Consider the following 15,531-nt stretch of genomic DNA (forward strand, 5'->3'; position numbering starts at 1 on the left):
AACGGTGACGTAACGTCTGGGGAGCTAAATCCGCGGATGTTTCACCCTACTCGCTCCTCGGTTATTGCAAATGGTACATTAGGATAAAATCCGAGAGAAATTACCGGCCGCTTTTAAGTTTTTAATTAGAAAAATGTATCGCCTGGCCAATTTCTCTGGCCGTGGTTACGTGTGCTTGATTCTTTGATTCGCGGTGTTCATCGTCGAGAATACACATTCGCTGTCTGGCGAGACTTTGAATATGTATATTCTTTGCACGAACTTTCGTCATCTGCCGCGAGATTCGTCGCTTTATTATGAAATTTTTGCCGCGAGACAGATCTTTAATTGAGTTTAATTGGATCGAAGTAGAAACAAAGACAGTTGCGTGAAACTACGACTAGGAAGCATTCTGCATATTTTGCACGTTTTAATTAAATTGTTATTTTGCAAAAAAAAAAAGAGATCTAAGAGACCAAAAAAAGCAAGTGACTGTGTCTCTTGCATTTATGTAAAAGAAGAGTAAAATACAGCAAAGCGATTAGAATAGTTTCCCTAGATTGCGTCTCTTTATGTTTTTCAATGAAAAAGATAGAGAAACAGCATCACTTTTGTCAGAATCTACGTGACTTTAACTAATATATAAATACATGAGCCTACGATATACTTCAAAACCCTGTTTTTCTTGAAATATTTGAAATTTACACGGTATGATAAACAGTAAAATGTATCATCGTTACGTTTATTTCGTAATTACGCGAATGTTTCGTAAACGCTTCCTTCAATTGCTGGATAATAAATAAAATTCGCACGCTGTCGCAACAAATCGACCAAATCGTCCCCTCGATACTTACAAACGACGGCTGACAAACAAATAGCGACAAACAAACTCACCGCGCGCCACTGTCACGACGAAATTTCCAGCATTTCAGCGTCCCTTCGCCCACTTGACGGCGAAAAATTTACGCATCGATGAAATTTACATCTGCGTCTTTCAATTTTCACGCTTTTAGCGCGGCGCGCTACGTGCCAGCGCGCCGCTGTCCCGGAAAGAAGCGCGAGTCTTTAAATTTTATACTTTCGTCGAAAAGAGCATAAAACCGACGTAGACTTTTCACGTCACGGAACGTAGACCTAAGGGCGCCTCAGTATCGCGTGCATCCCCCTCGTGTTGCAACACATAGTGCCCATAAACATGGCTCGCGAACGTCCACCACGAATCAAAGTGTACGTGTTTCCCCACGTGTTTGTTCCGTTGCAGGAAGCGAAGAGTTTTGAGACGCGAACGAGAGAAGAGGGAGAGAGAGGAAAGGGGAGAGGGGAGCGAACACAAAGTTTCGGATTTTCAACTCGATTTACTCCTTCGCCTGGCGTGGGTACTTGCTTTTATGCGAGGCCCTGTTAAAGCACGACGCTCCGTTTGCTTAGGTTTACACTGTTACATTGAATTTTGAGCGCTCATATTAGCCGCCCGTACTCGCTATTTGACTTCCGTACACGTGTTTACACGCCGCTGCGGGATTCTAAATCGAATCAACCGTCGCATCCATCCGTTTAATCTTCTGCTTTTTACACGGGCGGTGGTTCGTATCAATATTCGGACACGCCGCGGTGTTTGTTTGTAATGGTTGTTTACATCAATTGTTGTTTTTTTCCGGCGTGGTTATTGGAAAACCGCGGATTTTTGCGCATTTGTAGAAAATTTAATTCTCTACCTTCTACACACGTACTGCGAGTGTTATTAATATTCGGACACCATGTTTGTTTCTGTTTCGTTTTTTTTTTTTTTTTTTTTTTTTTTTTTTTTTTTTTGTGGAATTGTGTCATTGGATAAGTTGCTTTTTGATGTATTGAAAGAGTCATTGGTATATCGTGGATTTTTACGCGTTTATGGAAAATTTAGAGTTACAAAAATACATAGAACGCTGAAATGAAGAAAACATAAAATGTTCAAGATCACTTGATAGTTGCAATATTTAATAGACAACTCGAGTTTTTCTTTAAGCCCCTTGTTTTATTAATGTAATAAATATTAAATTAATAATTTATTCATTATTTATTTGTTTAATAGTAAAAATTTTGCACAATAAGACACGACGAATAAATAATGACAAATTTAAAATCACATCAAAAGTATCGTCAAATTTCCTCTCCTGCTAATTATAGTAAATATAAAACATAGCCGTCGATAAGTGTTTTCAGTCAATTAAAATTTATCTCAAGTCAATTAAAATTTTCGCGAAATTTTCGGTCTCGTCGTCTACTAAAGTTCCCCGCTCTCTCTCAAGTAGCAGCTCGCAAATTTCTTAAAAATTATCAAGCCTGTCAACGAGCCACTCTGGCCTCGGGTGGGAGGTAACGTCACCTCGTAAAAACCGTGGAAATGATACGAGGGCGCATAAAGTACCGCAGTGGTCGAGCGAGCCGGCATATTGGAAACCATCCAATAACCCACTTGGCTTGCTATATCATTGCCACACGAGAGAGGTAACAAACGTAAAAAGGTGGGGCGAGCAGAGGATCAGAGGGACGGCAGGGGAAGAAGTATGGAATAGAAGCAAACAGAGAGATACGCAAAATAAAAGAAGAAAGAAAAAAGAACGAAGAGAGATAAAGAGAGAGAGAGAGAGAGAGAGAGAGAATTAGAAAGAGAAAAAAGTGGAATAAACAAAGAACGAGGCGAGAGAAAAAAAGATATTTGCTCGGGGGTGCAAAACGAGGAATATTCAAGGGAGGTGGAGGATAGGCTGCGAGAAAAAAGAAGGATATACCGAGGAAAGGAATAAGTCGTCGCGTGTGCGTTCAGTGAAATTCATTGGTCGCGAATTTCGCTCGTGATTTATTAAAGAATTTTATCGCTCGTTCGCCGATCAATTCGAAAGCGCCGGCGAAACGTCCGGAACGTACCACCGTCGGGACGAATCGAGCGCGCTTTTCGTCAACGATTTCGATATTCGAACGGTCGCGGCGGTGTAATTATGTTACACGTTATTGAAATTTCGTTACGCGTTCGCTCGTGCGTTCGGAAAAGGGACAGGCAGCAAATAGAAAAAGAGAGAGAGAGAGAGAGGGGGGGTTTTAAAATTGATGTAATCGAATAAAACGCGCGAGAAACGTCCACGTGACTCAAATCTCGATGTCCTCGGTGCCATCTGCTCGCGACAACTGACGCTGCATTGTATTAAAAAATATCGCAGCTTGCTCTCGTGTATGTGTTCCTGCCCAGATATGCGTTGATCGAAAATGAAACACACGCTTGTGAAAACACGTCGACAAACGACCGGATATCTCGGTTAAATGTCTTTAACAACGCTTCAATTTCGATTATTTGTTGGCTGGACTGTTTGTAGAATTTTCTAAGCGCGACATCTTCAACTCTGTCATCTTTAGTGCCGACAGTTTCCAACGATCTATCGATCTATTTGACCGGCACTTGCCGATAAATCCTCGCGAACCAAACTGGTATACATGTGTATATATATATATATGTACGTACATACATGCAGCTTAATATCGTCGCGATATTTCACCGGGCGAAAACCGGCTGAGAATTCCGAGCCAGACTATGACGTATCGATTCGCGTCTGCATTTTAATTTCACCGGCAGGATCTTGGCAGGGAAAGAAAGGGAATCTAGTGGCTCTTTCACCGCCGACCAACCGGAATTCGCCGCTTTTTCCCCCCTCCCTTTAACCGCCAGCAAAGATTCAGAAATAAGCGCGAAGTGCTTTCATTAAAGGTAGCGCGTGAATTTCTCGTTGGATGCGTCCGGTTCGAAGCCGTACATCGTATCTTTCTCCGTGATATACGTTCTATTTCCCCTCTGTAGTATTTCTCTTTCTTCTTTTTTTTATTTTTTTTATTTTCGTACATTTAAATATGTGAAAACTGCGAGAAGAAATTGCGAGGAAAATGAACCGCAAATTGTTGAAAGCAGATCGAGTTGAAATATTCGCGGTAACCGGCGAACGGATAATTGAATTGTGCCAACGAGTTGCCAACGGTAACGAAAATTGTTCACTTTTAAGCTAAATGGAGCCGGAGAGATTTCTTTTTTTTTTTTAATATATTTCTCTCCTGGGATGTAATAATATTTCGTCGAGCGATAATGTAATCTCTCGTGGAAACAGCGAGTCCTCGCGATTATTATTTCATTTCGCTTTGACATCGAGATCCGTGCAATTCTGACAATTTTCGCCCGACAATGAGTCCAACTTTTTCTTTTTTCCATTTTTTTTTTTTTTTTTTTTTTTTTTTTTTTTTTGTAGAAATGTTGAATCAAGACTCTTCCGCTTCATTTTTTCTCTCTCTTTTTTTTTTATTTCATAGCGATTCTCACATTGAAACCGTTCCCGTTTTAATGAATTACCCTCGCGCTATTAACGGTCGCGGCTGTTCATTCGCGACGCCCGTCCCCCGCTGAAAAAAAATTCCAACAAACTCGTTGCTCACTTACCCTCGAGGGTTCCGCTGTAGGCGTGCAATGGATCGAAAGCAATTTGCCGGCCGTTCGATCCCTCGAAGACCACGTTCTCATCGAACAAGCTCGTATCCCTCGTCAGTCTCATCTTAAACACCCTGAGACAGAAATCATACCAGATTACACGTTAGTGAGACATAAACGTTCATTATCTTCCATCTGATACTAATTTCTAGTATTTGGTATCAATTTGAAGCTAATTTCAGATTTAAACGTCGATTTAACCATTCGTAATGGTCAATGTATTAGCAAATTAGCAAATTCCTTCCCTGAATGTGAAATATATATATAATCCTCGCCGAATTTCAATAAATTTGATGTCCTGAAATCCATTTTTGCATCGTTAATAGGTCGAGAGAGAACCTGACAAGTTAATTCAAAAATTCAATTCATAATCCCTTTTACAGAGAAATGGATCTTGATCCTCACTAGAGGATTAAAAGTTAATTTCTTTTGGATCTGATATTAATAACTTTTAATAATAATTTCTAACAAAATCATAAATTTCCCCGAAAGTTTACGAACGACGGACTGCTCGATATCAACACGTTCGATACGTTCCGCGTTGACTTTCTGCTTCATTAAAAGATTTACGTACGACGATGTGTTTCTATGATCATCGACGAGTAAAAAATAACGTTTAATAATCGAATAAACCACGCGTAGTTCGGAATGGGTGCCACAGCCGGCAGTAAATGCTTCAATTCGAAATAAACGGCGTAAAAGTAATTCAAACGAATAGATATTCGACCGTATTTCTCTTGTTCGGTAACAAACGTTCGCCGACGTATGATGTTTTCGCGAAATCGCGGAACACCGGTATTGTAAATGTAATTCGGCTCAATTTATTAGATTCGAAACGCGATGAATTACAAACGCGTAGCGCGTTTCTGCAGTATCGGTTTTGCAAAGAGGACCAGCGCCAAAACATATATAACACAGAAATAATAGATTTAATAATAGTCTTCGTATCGGCTGGCGTCGAGTTGACTTTGCGCGCAGCTCTCTCGATCGACCGGAGCTTTTCACCGGTTTACATCGATTTTCAATGGTTTTCCAATCATTCTAATTAATCCCACGCTTTTCGTTTTTACTTCCACGAAAATGAATCGCGTGGAAGAAAAAATAATAAAACAACGAGATCTCTCAGCGAGAGTCAGTCTCTTTTTTCCCCCCTGGCAGATCGTCGAAGAATTTCCAGTCGAATTTCATTTCCGATCGTTATTTATTTAATTTCGTCTATTGTTTTACATTTGAAATCACGAAGGTAAAAATCGATGTTGTGGGGAATTTTCGACGGGAGGGTTAATTTTTTAAAAGACGAAAACTCTGTTTACCGAAATTTGTGATTAATAATTTAAAAAAAAACGGCGCGGTTGTAACGGTAACACCATTGTTTCTCTCGCTACTTTTATCAGAATATTTTATTCATAGCGAGAAAAGATAAAATTAGACAACCAAAATATCAAAAGTGCAAGAGACTGAGACTTGTACGTAGTATAGCAAAGTTTTCGTTTATATAAAGAAAGTAATTTCGTTTATATAAAGATAAAAGACTATAAAATTTTAGAATGTATCTCTATTTTACGCTCTACAGATAATAATAAATATAAAGTTAAAAATTCACAAAATCTCCAGGAGAAGTGACGGACAACTCGAGGTTGGCAGGCAGCGATAAAATTAAAATAACTAATAGCTATCTAACCGTTTTAATCGTTTTGAAATTACTTTCGTAACGACGCCTCGTATCAACCTCGTATTATCGCGGCTCAGTCGAGCGCCTCGAAGCGCCAGTAAACTGAGAAACACTGCGACAAGAGGGAACTAAACTTCACGGGACAGGTGTGTCACATAATAATCGCAGCGATGTAACGCAACGAGGGCCACATATTACGTTGTAACCAGTCCCTTACGTGTTTCGAGCTAATCGTGCGCGAGGTTTACATGCAACCGTGCTCACGGTACAATCGATAATCCGATCCGAGGGAGGGGTCGATGTTTTCACCTAATTATTGTCTAAGCCCGCGGATAGCCTATCGATCGAGGTCGACTCTCCTTTCATGGTTAACGTTCCGCTGATTTCAATCATTCATCATGGAGAAAGCTGGCCCGCGTTTGTGCACGCGGATGTCACCGTGATAATGTAACTAATGAGACATTGAAAGCAACGCGTGCAGGATTAATTCCCGCTGATGAAGTGGTTATCGACTGTCGAACGCTTTTCCCCTGTGTGCACGGCTTTATCTCGCGATCGGCAGCGAAAGATTGATGAAACCTGGTAATTTCGCGCAGCAGTCGTCCCGATGCTTTTCATTGCGGCGCGACAGGCGCCTCGTTTCACTCGCCGAAGAAAATTAGGGTAAGACAGTAGGCTGTTTTTTCATTCGGCAAAAATATTTTGACTCAAGTTGCTCTTGTGCGCGAATAATTTCTCAGGGATCTTGAAAACGTTAGTGACTATAGCAGGTTTAATCGACTGTTACGCGTTGTAATTTTCAGGTTCTACTTTTTCTCCTAGGTTTTTCAAATTTTTTTTTTTTCTAGGACGTACAAACGTGGAAACAACAGAAATAATTACGTAGAGAAGAGAAAGTCGGGAAGAGCGAGTGACACAGGAGCTGGTGTAATAAAACACCGTTCATCTCGCGTTTTATACTTTTAAAAGAAAACTTAATGTAAGCATCTAGTGTCTTGGAATACAACACAAAAATTAGAATTTAAGCAAAGATTCGTTAGTTGTAACAAGCGCTTTACTTTGGATATTTTTTTACATGCACTTCTGTATATTATACGCATTTCGTGCACATGAGTTTCCTCCGATGTTAATATTTCCAGCGATAATTATCATAATAAAACTACAGCTCGGAAACTCGTATCAAGTGTGCATCTCTGTACGTTGGATGTCATTGTTGTATTTCAACAAGATACATTCGCTCGGCGCAGTACGTGGATTAACAGCTCGACGACCATAACTTTCCACGCAAATGTAACTTTTGCTCGTCAGTAGAAAGGAAAGTTTTTCCAATGCTAATATTTTCAATTACATAATAATCATCGTAATAAAAATGCAGACAAAAAACTTACGGGTCTCGTCTCTGATATCCTTTAAATTGTTTGGGGAATCCACGATGAAGGTGGTCGAGTGTTTGTTACATGTTAAATGCTGTAAGTCGTACTTACGGAACTATTTTCTAAACTTAACTTTTTAGGTATTAACTTGTGTGGTTATTGACAGGGTCAGACCCATACAGTAATTTTGGCAATTATATACTGTGTCCCTCACATTGTATTTAATTAAACTCCTGGCCATTATCAACAAGGACAGAGAAACGCATCCCCTACAAATTTCAACGAAATATATTGTTTTTGTTATTATAGTTTTCTACCAGCCAAAACAATCAAAAACAGAAAAGTTTTGTTCAATGGGTTAATACTCTCGTAACTCACACGTGTTTAGCATTTCCCCGTTATTATATTAAAGATTAATGGCGTCTGACACCATACAACAGGTCATTCCGTGGAAAGTTGGAGATTGAATTTTAAAACGTTGAACTCGAGTAACCCTGCTTCACTTATGTCGACGAAAAATAAGAAAAATGTCATTTCCGAGGTAACGAACGGCGCGACTTTTAACCGGCGACGCAATTTCTCCGGTACGAACCGAAAACCATCGAGGTTCCCGCCCGAGTTTAGAGAAGTTGCTCTATTCTGAAAAGTTTCTCTGCTCGACCTGGATCGCATGTAAGAAGATAAACTTCGATCTGACTTCTCCACGGGAAAACAATGTTAGCCGTAAAGTCGAAAGGTAACATCGGGAATCAAGCGGGAGAACTAGCAGAGTCGGAAATATTATTAGATTGTTGCATGCGAAATTTCACCGAATTCACAAGCGTATAGAATAATCCAGAGCCCAGAGATTGAAGATCCCTGCTGAATAATATTCGTTAGACGTCGATTTGAAGCTTGAAATTCGAGAGTTGCTGAGTCTTTAACAAATTAACACGATCGGCGTTTTGTCGACTGTTTTGTTACCCAAAATGTTGGATAATCGATCAGAACGAACCGTGAGTGATCATCAAATTTCAAGCGGGTTACTTCGGAAAACTTGAAACTTCGAGCCAACAAAGTAAAAGTTGCTCGTAACGTTAATACAAGTTCTCGAGGAACTGTATTAAGAGAACAGACGATCTGTTAGCTATTGAAAGAGTTCAATTTAGGAAGGATAAATAACGAACATAATTAATGAAGTACGAAATTATTGATCACAACGGAATGGAGAACATAATTATAACAATGTTTCGCTATGGTCAAGATGAAAGAATAAGTTAGAATTTCGCCATTTTATCTGCAACAACCGTAAATGCGATACCATTCGAACGAAAGAGAGAGAGAGAGATGATCTTTAATCAATTTATGGATTGAGTTGATTGTCAATATTTTGTACGCGAAATAACGAGATTCCAAGCGCGCCCGGCTATCATACTTTTAGCAACTAATACCGCGATGTCAAAGGGCGAGCTAATGCAACCAAATTGGTAATGTTATCGTGTATTACCGGCGAACGTTAATTAAATTACAACGACATTAATTACCATATCGCTGTAGGAATAGTCATTTCGCACGATGTATGTAACGCACGATTTAGACGAACGATTGCCGCGGAGGGTGGAAAAAAATTTCAACGTTACTCTCAATGCTCTCTAACTAGAATTTCCCACAGGATGAAAGGGGAGTTTATCACAGGATGAAAAAAATTACTAGTTAATTGGACTGCCTAGAGGCTGTCAATGCAAGTCGTTTCCTACTGAATTCCTCTATTCATTCTTTTCTCTTCTGTCGAAATGAAACAGATTAGTCATAATGTTGTAATAATTGCATTATAACGATCATATTATGCAGGAGGACCATTTACCATGGTACAAGTTGCTTTTAATGAGATGTGATTTACACTGATTAAAACTATTTGCTCTGATTTAAAATTAGTAATAATCGGAACTAATAATCGGGAACAACAATAATGTAAATGAAATGCAATAGACAAGCAACAAGAGCAAACGTAATGAAATTTTCAAAATCTACATACATGTATCTGTGTGTAATGTTCCAGTCACGCGATGCTATCGAGGCTTTTCATCCTTTCCACCGGATAAATTGTTATGCAGCCAACGAAGACGATAATGCACGTTACTCTATAACGTAAACCCCGTTAAAAGCGCGTAACAGCGGGCACGGGGGGAAGAGAAAAACGAAAGAAAGAGTCATACATATTTATACGCGCGAACGACGGGCATTTAACATTCCGGCGAATGCGTAATACATATAAATGCCCATTATGCGAAAGTAATTACGGAATCGGTAGGTTGAAAATTTACATTCAGAGGTAGCGACGAATTCGAATTGGCCGGGATTTAATGAATTTCCATAATGGAGCAAAAGACCGGCGGCACGGCAAGGAGCGAGGCTTTAACTCGATGGGAAAAACTACTTAAAACACGCGGAGCCTCGCTGTTTCCTCAAGAAATACCGCCCTTGGTACCTCGTTCGTTTCCCTCCTTGGAAAAATAGTTTTTTTCAAGCTCGGCACCGTTTAAGCGGCCGAGCCACCAGCCGCATCACTGATTTGCATTACCGAGAAGCCAATTCGGGATTCGTCCCATTAAAAAGATCGATGAAAAGCGTTAGAACCAACGTGACCGTCCGAACACTGTTCTCCCGATTGGTGCAATTTTCATGTATTCAGGCTGAGTGTATTGTAATTAGAGAAGTTCATTATTGGAATGAATGTCCACGATATTTGGACGAGTATCTTGGGCATGAAACAAATCTCGTTGAAGTGATTCGTGCGAAACATTAGTCGAATACCGAGCATCGCTTGAAACATTAATGAATGAAACGTTACCACAAATTCGAAAACGGGCACAGACAGATTGACTCTTCAACTTACCGCACGAAGAACACATATTTTAAAGAACAGGTAAATAATTGCATATATAGAACAACAACTTTTCAAATTCTTGCACTAGATGGAACTGTTCTTTAATAAAAAGAAAGTGGAAAAATCCACCATTGCAATCGACAATGTAATTAGCAATTAGTGTAAGGTTCAATATTCCTCAAATTAAACTACTCAATGGTCGTTGAAATATCGGAGTTGGTCAAAGTTGATTTCAATTTGATCGAAATCAATTGTATTATGATAATTACGTTTATATTACATGTCTGATTAGTTTTGAGCGCTTCTACTCGCGTCTCGTTCACTCAATGAATCTGTAATTTCGCTTGATACGAAGAATGTACATACGTGATAATTATAAATATTCCCAGTGAAAATATTCTCTCTATATTTTACGAACGACAATTTTTCCGATTAACACCACAGACTGTTTCTAATCACTCAAACGTTCGAGTTCACGTTTTACAACGTTAGTATGAAGCATAATACATCGGTAATAATTTTAACGTCCGTTTCATTCAATTCGATTGAAATGGTCAAATAAAATAATACGTAATGAAATTATAATATTATCAAATAACGCGTCGGTAATAATTTAAATGTTCGTCCCGTTTAATTTGATCGAAGTCAGCAGTTGAAATAAAATAATTCAAGCCAGCTGTCATTCGACTTGGACAAAAGGATTATCCGGCTGAACAATTATGAAAACAACGGTGATTAATAACGAAAGAGAAACGAATCGATTGATCGATAGATTGAAATTTCCCTCGGATATAAAACTATTCGACAGTCACGTTGAAACGCTATCTCTCGGACGTTTCGAAACGTCACAATTCCCAGGCAATCGTTAGCGTTACACGACGAAAGAAGAGACGGAATAATAATATTCTCGTTCTGCCGGTGCAATAACAAGAAACTACGAAAGAGAAACAGGCAAGAGCACAAGCAAGCGGATAACAACGGTGTTTTATAACTGGCGTAAACGATTCAGTGGTGCGCTGTGTACGCCGCTCGCTAACTCTCGTGCAAGTTACTCAATAATCATATTGCATAAATGTTGATACAGCGTGGGAACTGCTGCTTCAGAGAGCACAGAATATTGAAAGTCGTGGAAAATTTTACCATGCTGTGCGTGTCTGTGTGCATTTCACGATCGGCACTCGGTTTCTTCCATCGAAACCAATTTTAAGTAGAATGAGGACAAGGCGGATGCAGCCATTCCGTCTGTTTTTTCGACCGTGGAATTGAAATTGAGAACTTTCTAATGCAAGGTTCGAAAAAAGCGTAAGATCAAAATTGAGAATTTCTAACGCAGCGTCGAACGATTTTATCTTTTTAAAAAATGATCTCGTACGTGCATGTTTTACAGCGATAATTCGCAGACGAGTATGTATCAAATAAATATCAAGTTCTACTTGAACCTCAGTGGGAACTAAGGTTGCTATTAATTCTAAGAATTTCTTTCTTTTTTTTCATTCTCTTGACATTTTCTACTCCTCCTTTTATTTTCCTTCCCATTTCTTTCATCTCTTCTTCCCTTCCTTTCATCTCTTTTCCTCTTTCTTTTCTCTTTTCTCTTCTTTTTCCTTCTCTTTCCTGAATACTTTAAAAATATCCCGTTGCCACAACGTTATGCCATTGATCTATCAACTGTCGCCAAAAAATTGTTGTCTGTAGAGTTGTCTGTAGAGTTGATATAAATCTTCTTCCTCAACTGTAGAAACGTATCGACGTTAGAAAAGCTAACGCGAGATTGAACAATCACGCTCTTCCCTGTGGCCTCCGTATGCAAATAAACGCGGTATCGTTATTCCAAACTGCATAATCAGCAAGTTTTCGCGCAAGTATCGCGCGATTGTCGTTATTCGCCTGTTATGCTAAACAACGGCGGAAGGAGTTGGGTCAGTCTGGTCCCTATTCGCTGGTATGGCTTGTTCGACAGACTAGTACATCTGGAAAGTAGCAATCAACAGTTTCAACTGATTCGTGCTCGCGTAATTGCCAAGTTTGCCGTTGTATTATGTAAGTCGGTACGTGAGATTACTGTGTGAATCTTAAGGGAGCCATGCATAGGGAAGTTCGCCCCCTGTAGAGTACCATAAGACTCTGTCGCTGGCTCTGGCTTACGACAAACAGCTGAACGAACACCGACAGCCAACATATCGGACGCATAAATCCGTGACTCTTTGCATTTCGTTCCGGCCACGCTCTCCGTGGGCGAAACTTCTGAAATTGATATACGAAAACGCGAAGGAAAGTTTGATGCGAAAGGCGCAACGATATGGATTACGTGAAATAAAAAATGCAAACGCGCCATCTTCGATTTTTCGCGCCGGTCGTATCTGTCGGTATCCTCTCTGTTTATATCAATTTTCTTCAGACATTATTTCCACCGTCATTCTCGATTTAATCGAAGGAAGCTGCGTCTCATTTCCGCTTCTCTCTATCGGAGTCCTGTCCAGAAGTAATTTCTGTCTTCTTTTTTTACTGAGACATTGTTCGGGTTGCACGCACACGCGACACTATCTTTGAGAATCGAAACGTTCTCTCGCTCATTATATCTCTTTAGGACTTAAAATAAAATAAAGTAAAATATTATAAAGCTGCGACAAAGCTGCAGCAATCCGCAATGTGCATATTGAAAAATAATTCTAAAAATGTGGAATTAAACTTTGTTAAATATTTAATTAATAAATAAATTGCATGTAGTTATTTAAAGGAAGAGAGAGAGAGAGAAACTCGTGAAATATTAACCATAACAAGAACGTTAATTGATAATGTGATACGAATATTTTCCATGAAATGTTATCAATATGTGAAACTTGTTCGTCTAAAAATAATTTAATTAACATCTGTTTACTTTTATTACTGTACATGTTTTATGTGCAATATAGTGTAGTTGCCTACACTACCGTTCATTAGTATTCGATCATTTATACAAAATGTACTTAAACTTTCCAGTGTAATTTTTTATCGTATATACATACATATAAATGTTGCGAATAAAATTTCATCCAGTGATCAGACGCTTATGAACAATAACGTAAATATATATAATAACGCAGAAATTACTTCTAAATACATTCCAATTGTACAAAGTACGAATACTTTCGTCTTTCACATTTACCATTTCTCAAAGCTCCTCGATCTTTCCCTAAATTATTCATCCCGAATTCTACGTCACTCCATTATGTTGCCAAAAAGTTAAATCGCTACGTCTACCGCAGCATCGCGTAAGAAAGTTTCATCGACTTGACGAAGGTTGAAGAACAAGTTCGAAAACCGGATGCCGCGTCCAAATGAACCGGAAGCTGCCGGCTCAATGGCACGTGTGCGCAACAGCGACATCGATGCGCATTATTCACACGTGTCGAACACAGTGCACAGTGACGGTTGTTCACGAAGATGTTGGCGGACATCGGCCGAGTATGCAAACGACATTCGCGTTAGACTGTCGAGGAAACAACTATTCGAAAGTTTTGGATACGGCACGCGTATCTGCGCGACATTACTCTCCAGATAGCAATATCGCGTGCAGATTTGCATCGGACGTGCTGTGACGTTCCTAGCTTCTAACGAATTGTTCATTCGAAATGTGTATGCGCTCGCTCTCTCTCTCTCTCTCTCTCTCTCTTGCGCGCGCGCATTTTCGAGAGAAAGGTGAAATATTCTGGAGACGCGCAACGTTTCTAATTACGATACGACGAGACGTGACGTCTCAGACTGTCGCGTACGAAGCCTGATACAATCAATAGTTTTTCTTGATTAGCGTTTCTTTTTTTCTTTTTGTCTCTTGCTAGTCTTGGTAGTCACGATTTCTAGAGAAAGGGCGAACTCGATCGTTCTCGTGACTGTTCGATAATTCACCTACGACTCGTGAAAGGGGCACGAGGGAGAAATCGAAATCGATGCGATCGAGAGACGCGGGCAAGAGAAATCGAAATGGCACGATACGTCGGCGAATTAACGTTTGCTTGAATTAATTAGAGCCAGCCTGAATTTTGTCAGGCTTCCGTGCCGACCGAATTGCCTAATAATTCCATCGGCTATTGATTATCAATTAATTTAAGTTTAAATGCTAGCAGGGTAATTAATCCCACGTCGTTCGATATTTATGCAAAATTGAATTAGAACGGGCGAGCGTTATGAGAATATTAATCGATTTACACGGCCATCGGCTCTGTAATGAAATTTTAGCTCGTCCATTCCGATTATAAAAAAAAAAAAAAAATGTAATACGTTACACGTTTCAGCTCTGTTTTTCTCTATTCCCGTGTAATTTCGTATTTAAAGATTCGCTTGTAAAACTCGTCTCACAGTTGTAACCACCGGGAATGTGCTCTCAGCGTCTTTGCCGCGCTACTCGCGGGCAACTCCTTCCAACTTTTCGCCACTCGTTTCGCGCAACATCTTCATTTCGGCAGTGAGCTAGCCTCGCTGCTAATTCAGAAATTGTACCAGCACCCAATTCTCCAACCTTTCAACGCGTTACGAGAACACGTGTCCCGAATTGTCCGATCCTTTGAAGCAAGATCGAAAGATCGAGCAACGAGCGATCGTTTGGAGGAAACGCGAATATTTATGGAAATACCGTGGTTACAGTTGGCCGCGTCGTAGCACGAGAATTATCGTCGAGGCCCGCGTTATGCCGTTATTGCTCAATTTACGCGAGAACGACGCTCGCCTCCTCGAAAGGACGATTAGTCAGGAGCGGTGACTGATGCATGTACCATTGAGAAATGGGATTAGTTGCAAGGGTGATGCACGCTCCACCCACGACAACCTCGTTTGCCTTGCAACACACATCCACGTGAAAGGGACACGTTCACGTGCGCACACACAGACTCATGCAAACCGATGGAAAACGGAGAAGAAGGGGGAAGTAAAGGCCATTTCTTGCCCTCCCTCGTCCGTTGCTTTATGCTGTCGTTCGTAGACAACCTCTCCTAACTGATTAATGCTCTTGGACGCGTTTACTGCCTTGCCTTTCCTCTGTCGAACAATCAAGTACACGGCTATTTGAGACAATGCGTCAGTAATAATTCGAACGTTTGCTTCACTCGGTTTGATTAAAATTCAAATGATGTGCCTTTATGTGTTTGATTGGTTCTGGACGTTC

General features: G+C 40.0%; 1 protein-coding gene across 5 annotated transcripts in view; it reads right to left on the reverse strand.

Moving 5' to 3' along the window:
• LOC122528408 (disintegrin and metalloproteinase domain-containing protein 10-like) overlaps window positions 1-15,531 on the reverse strand; it is a 198,200-nt gene that overhangs the window by 129,099 nt on the left and 53,570 nt on the right. For all 5 annotated transcript variants that reach the window (XM_043653479.1, XM_043653478.1, XM_043653474.1 and 2 more), the window contains one exon: window positions 4,436-4,557. In XM_043653479.1, coding sequence (XP_043509414.1) covers window positions 4,436-4,557 — 122 coding nt within the window. The remainder of the gene's footprint in view (window positions 1-4,435; window positions 4,558-15,531) is intronic.

Source organism: Frieseomelitta varia, unplaced genomic scaffold, assembly GCF_011392965.1.
Source record: "Frieseomelitta varia isolate USP_RPSP 00005682 unplaced genomic scaffold, Fvar_1.2 scaffold_250, whole genome shotgun sequence".
In the NCBI taxonomy this organism is placed as follows: Eukaryota; Metazoa; Arthropoda; class Insecta; order Hymenoptera; family Apidae; genus Frieseomelitta; species Frieseomelitta varia.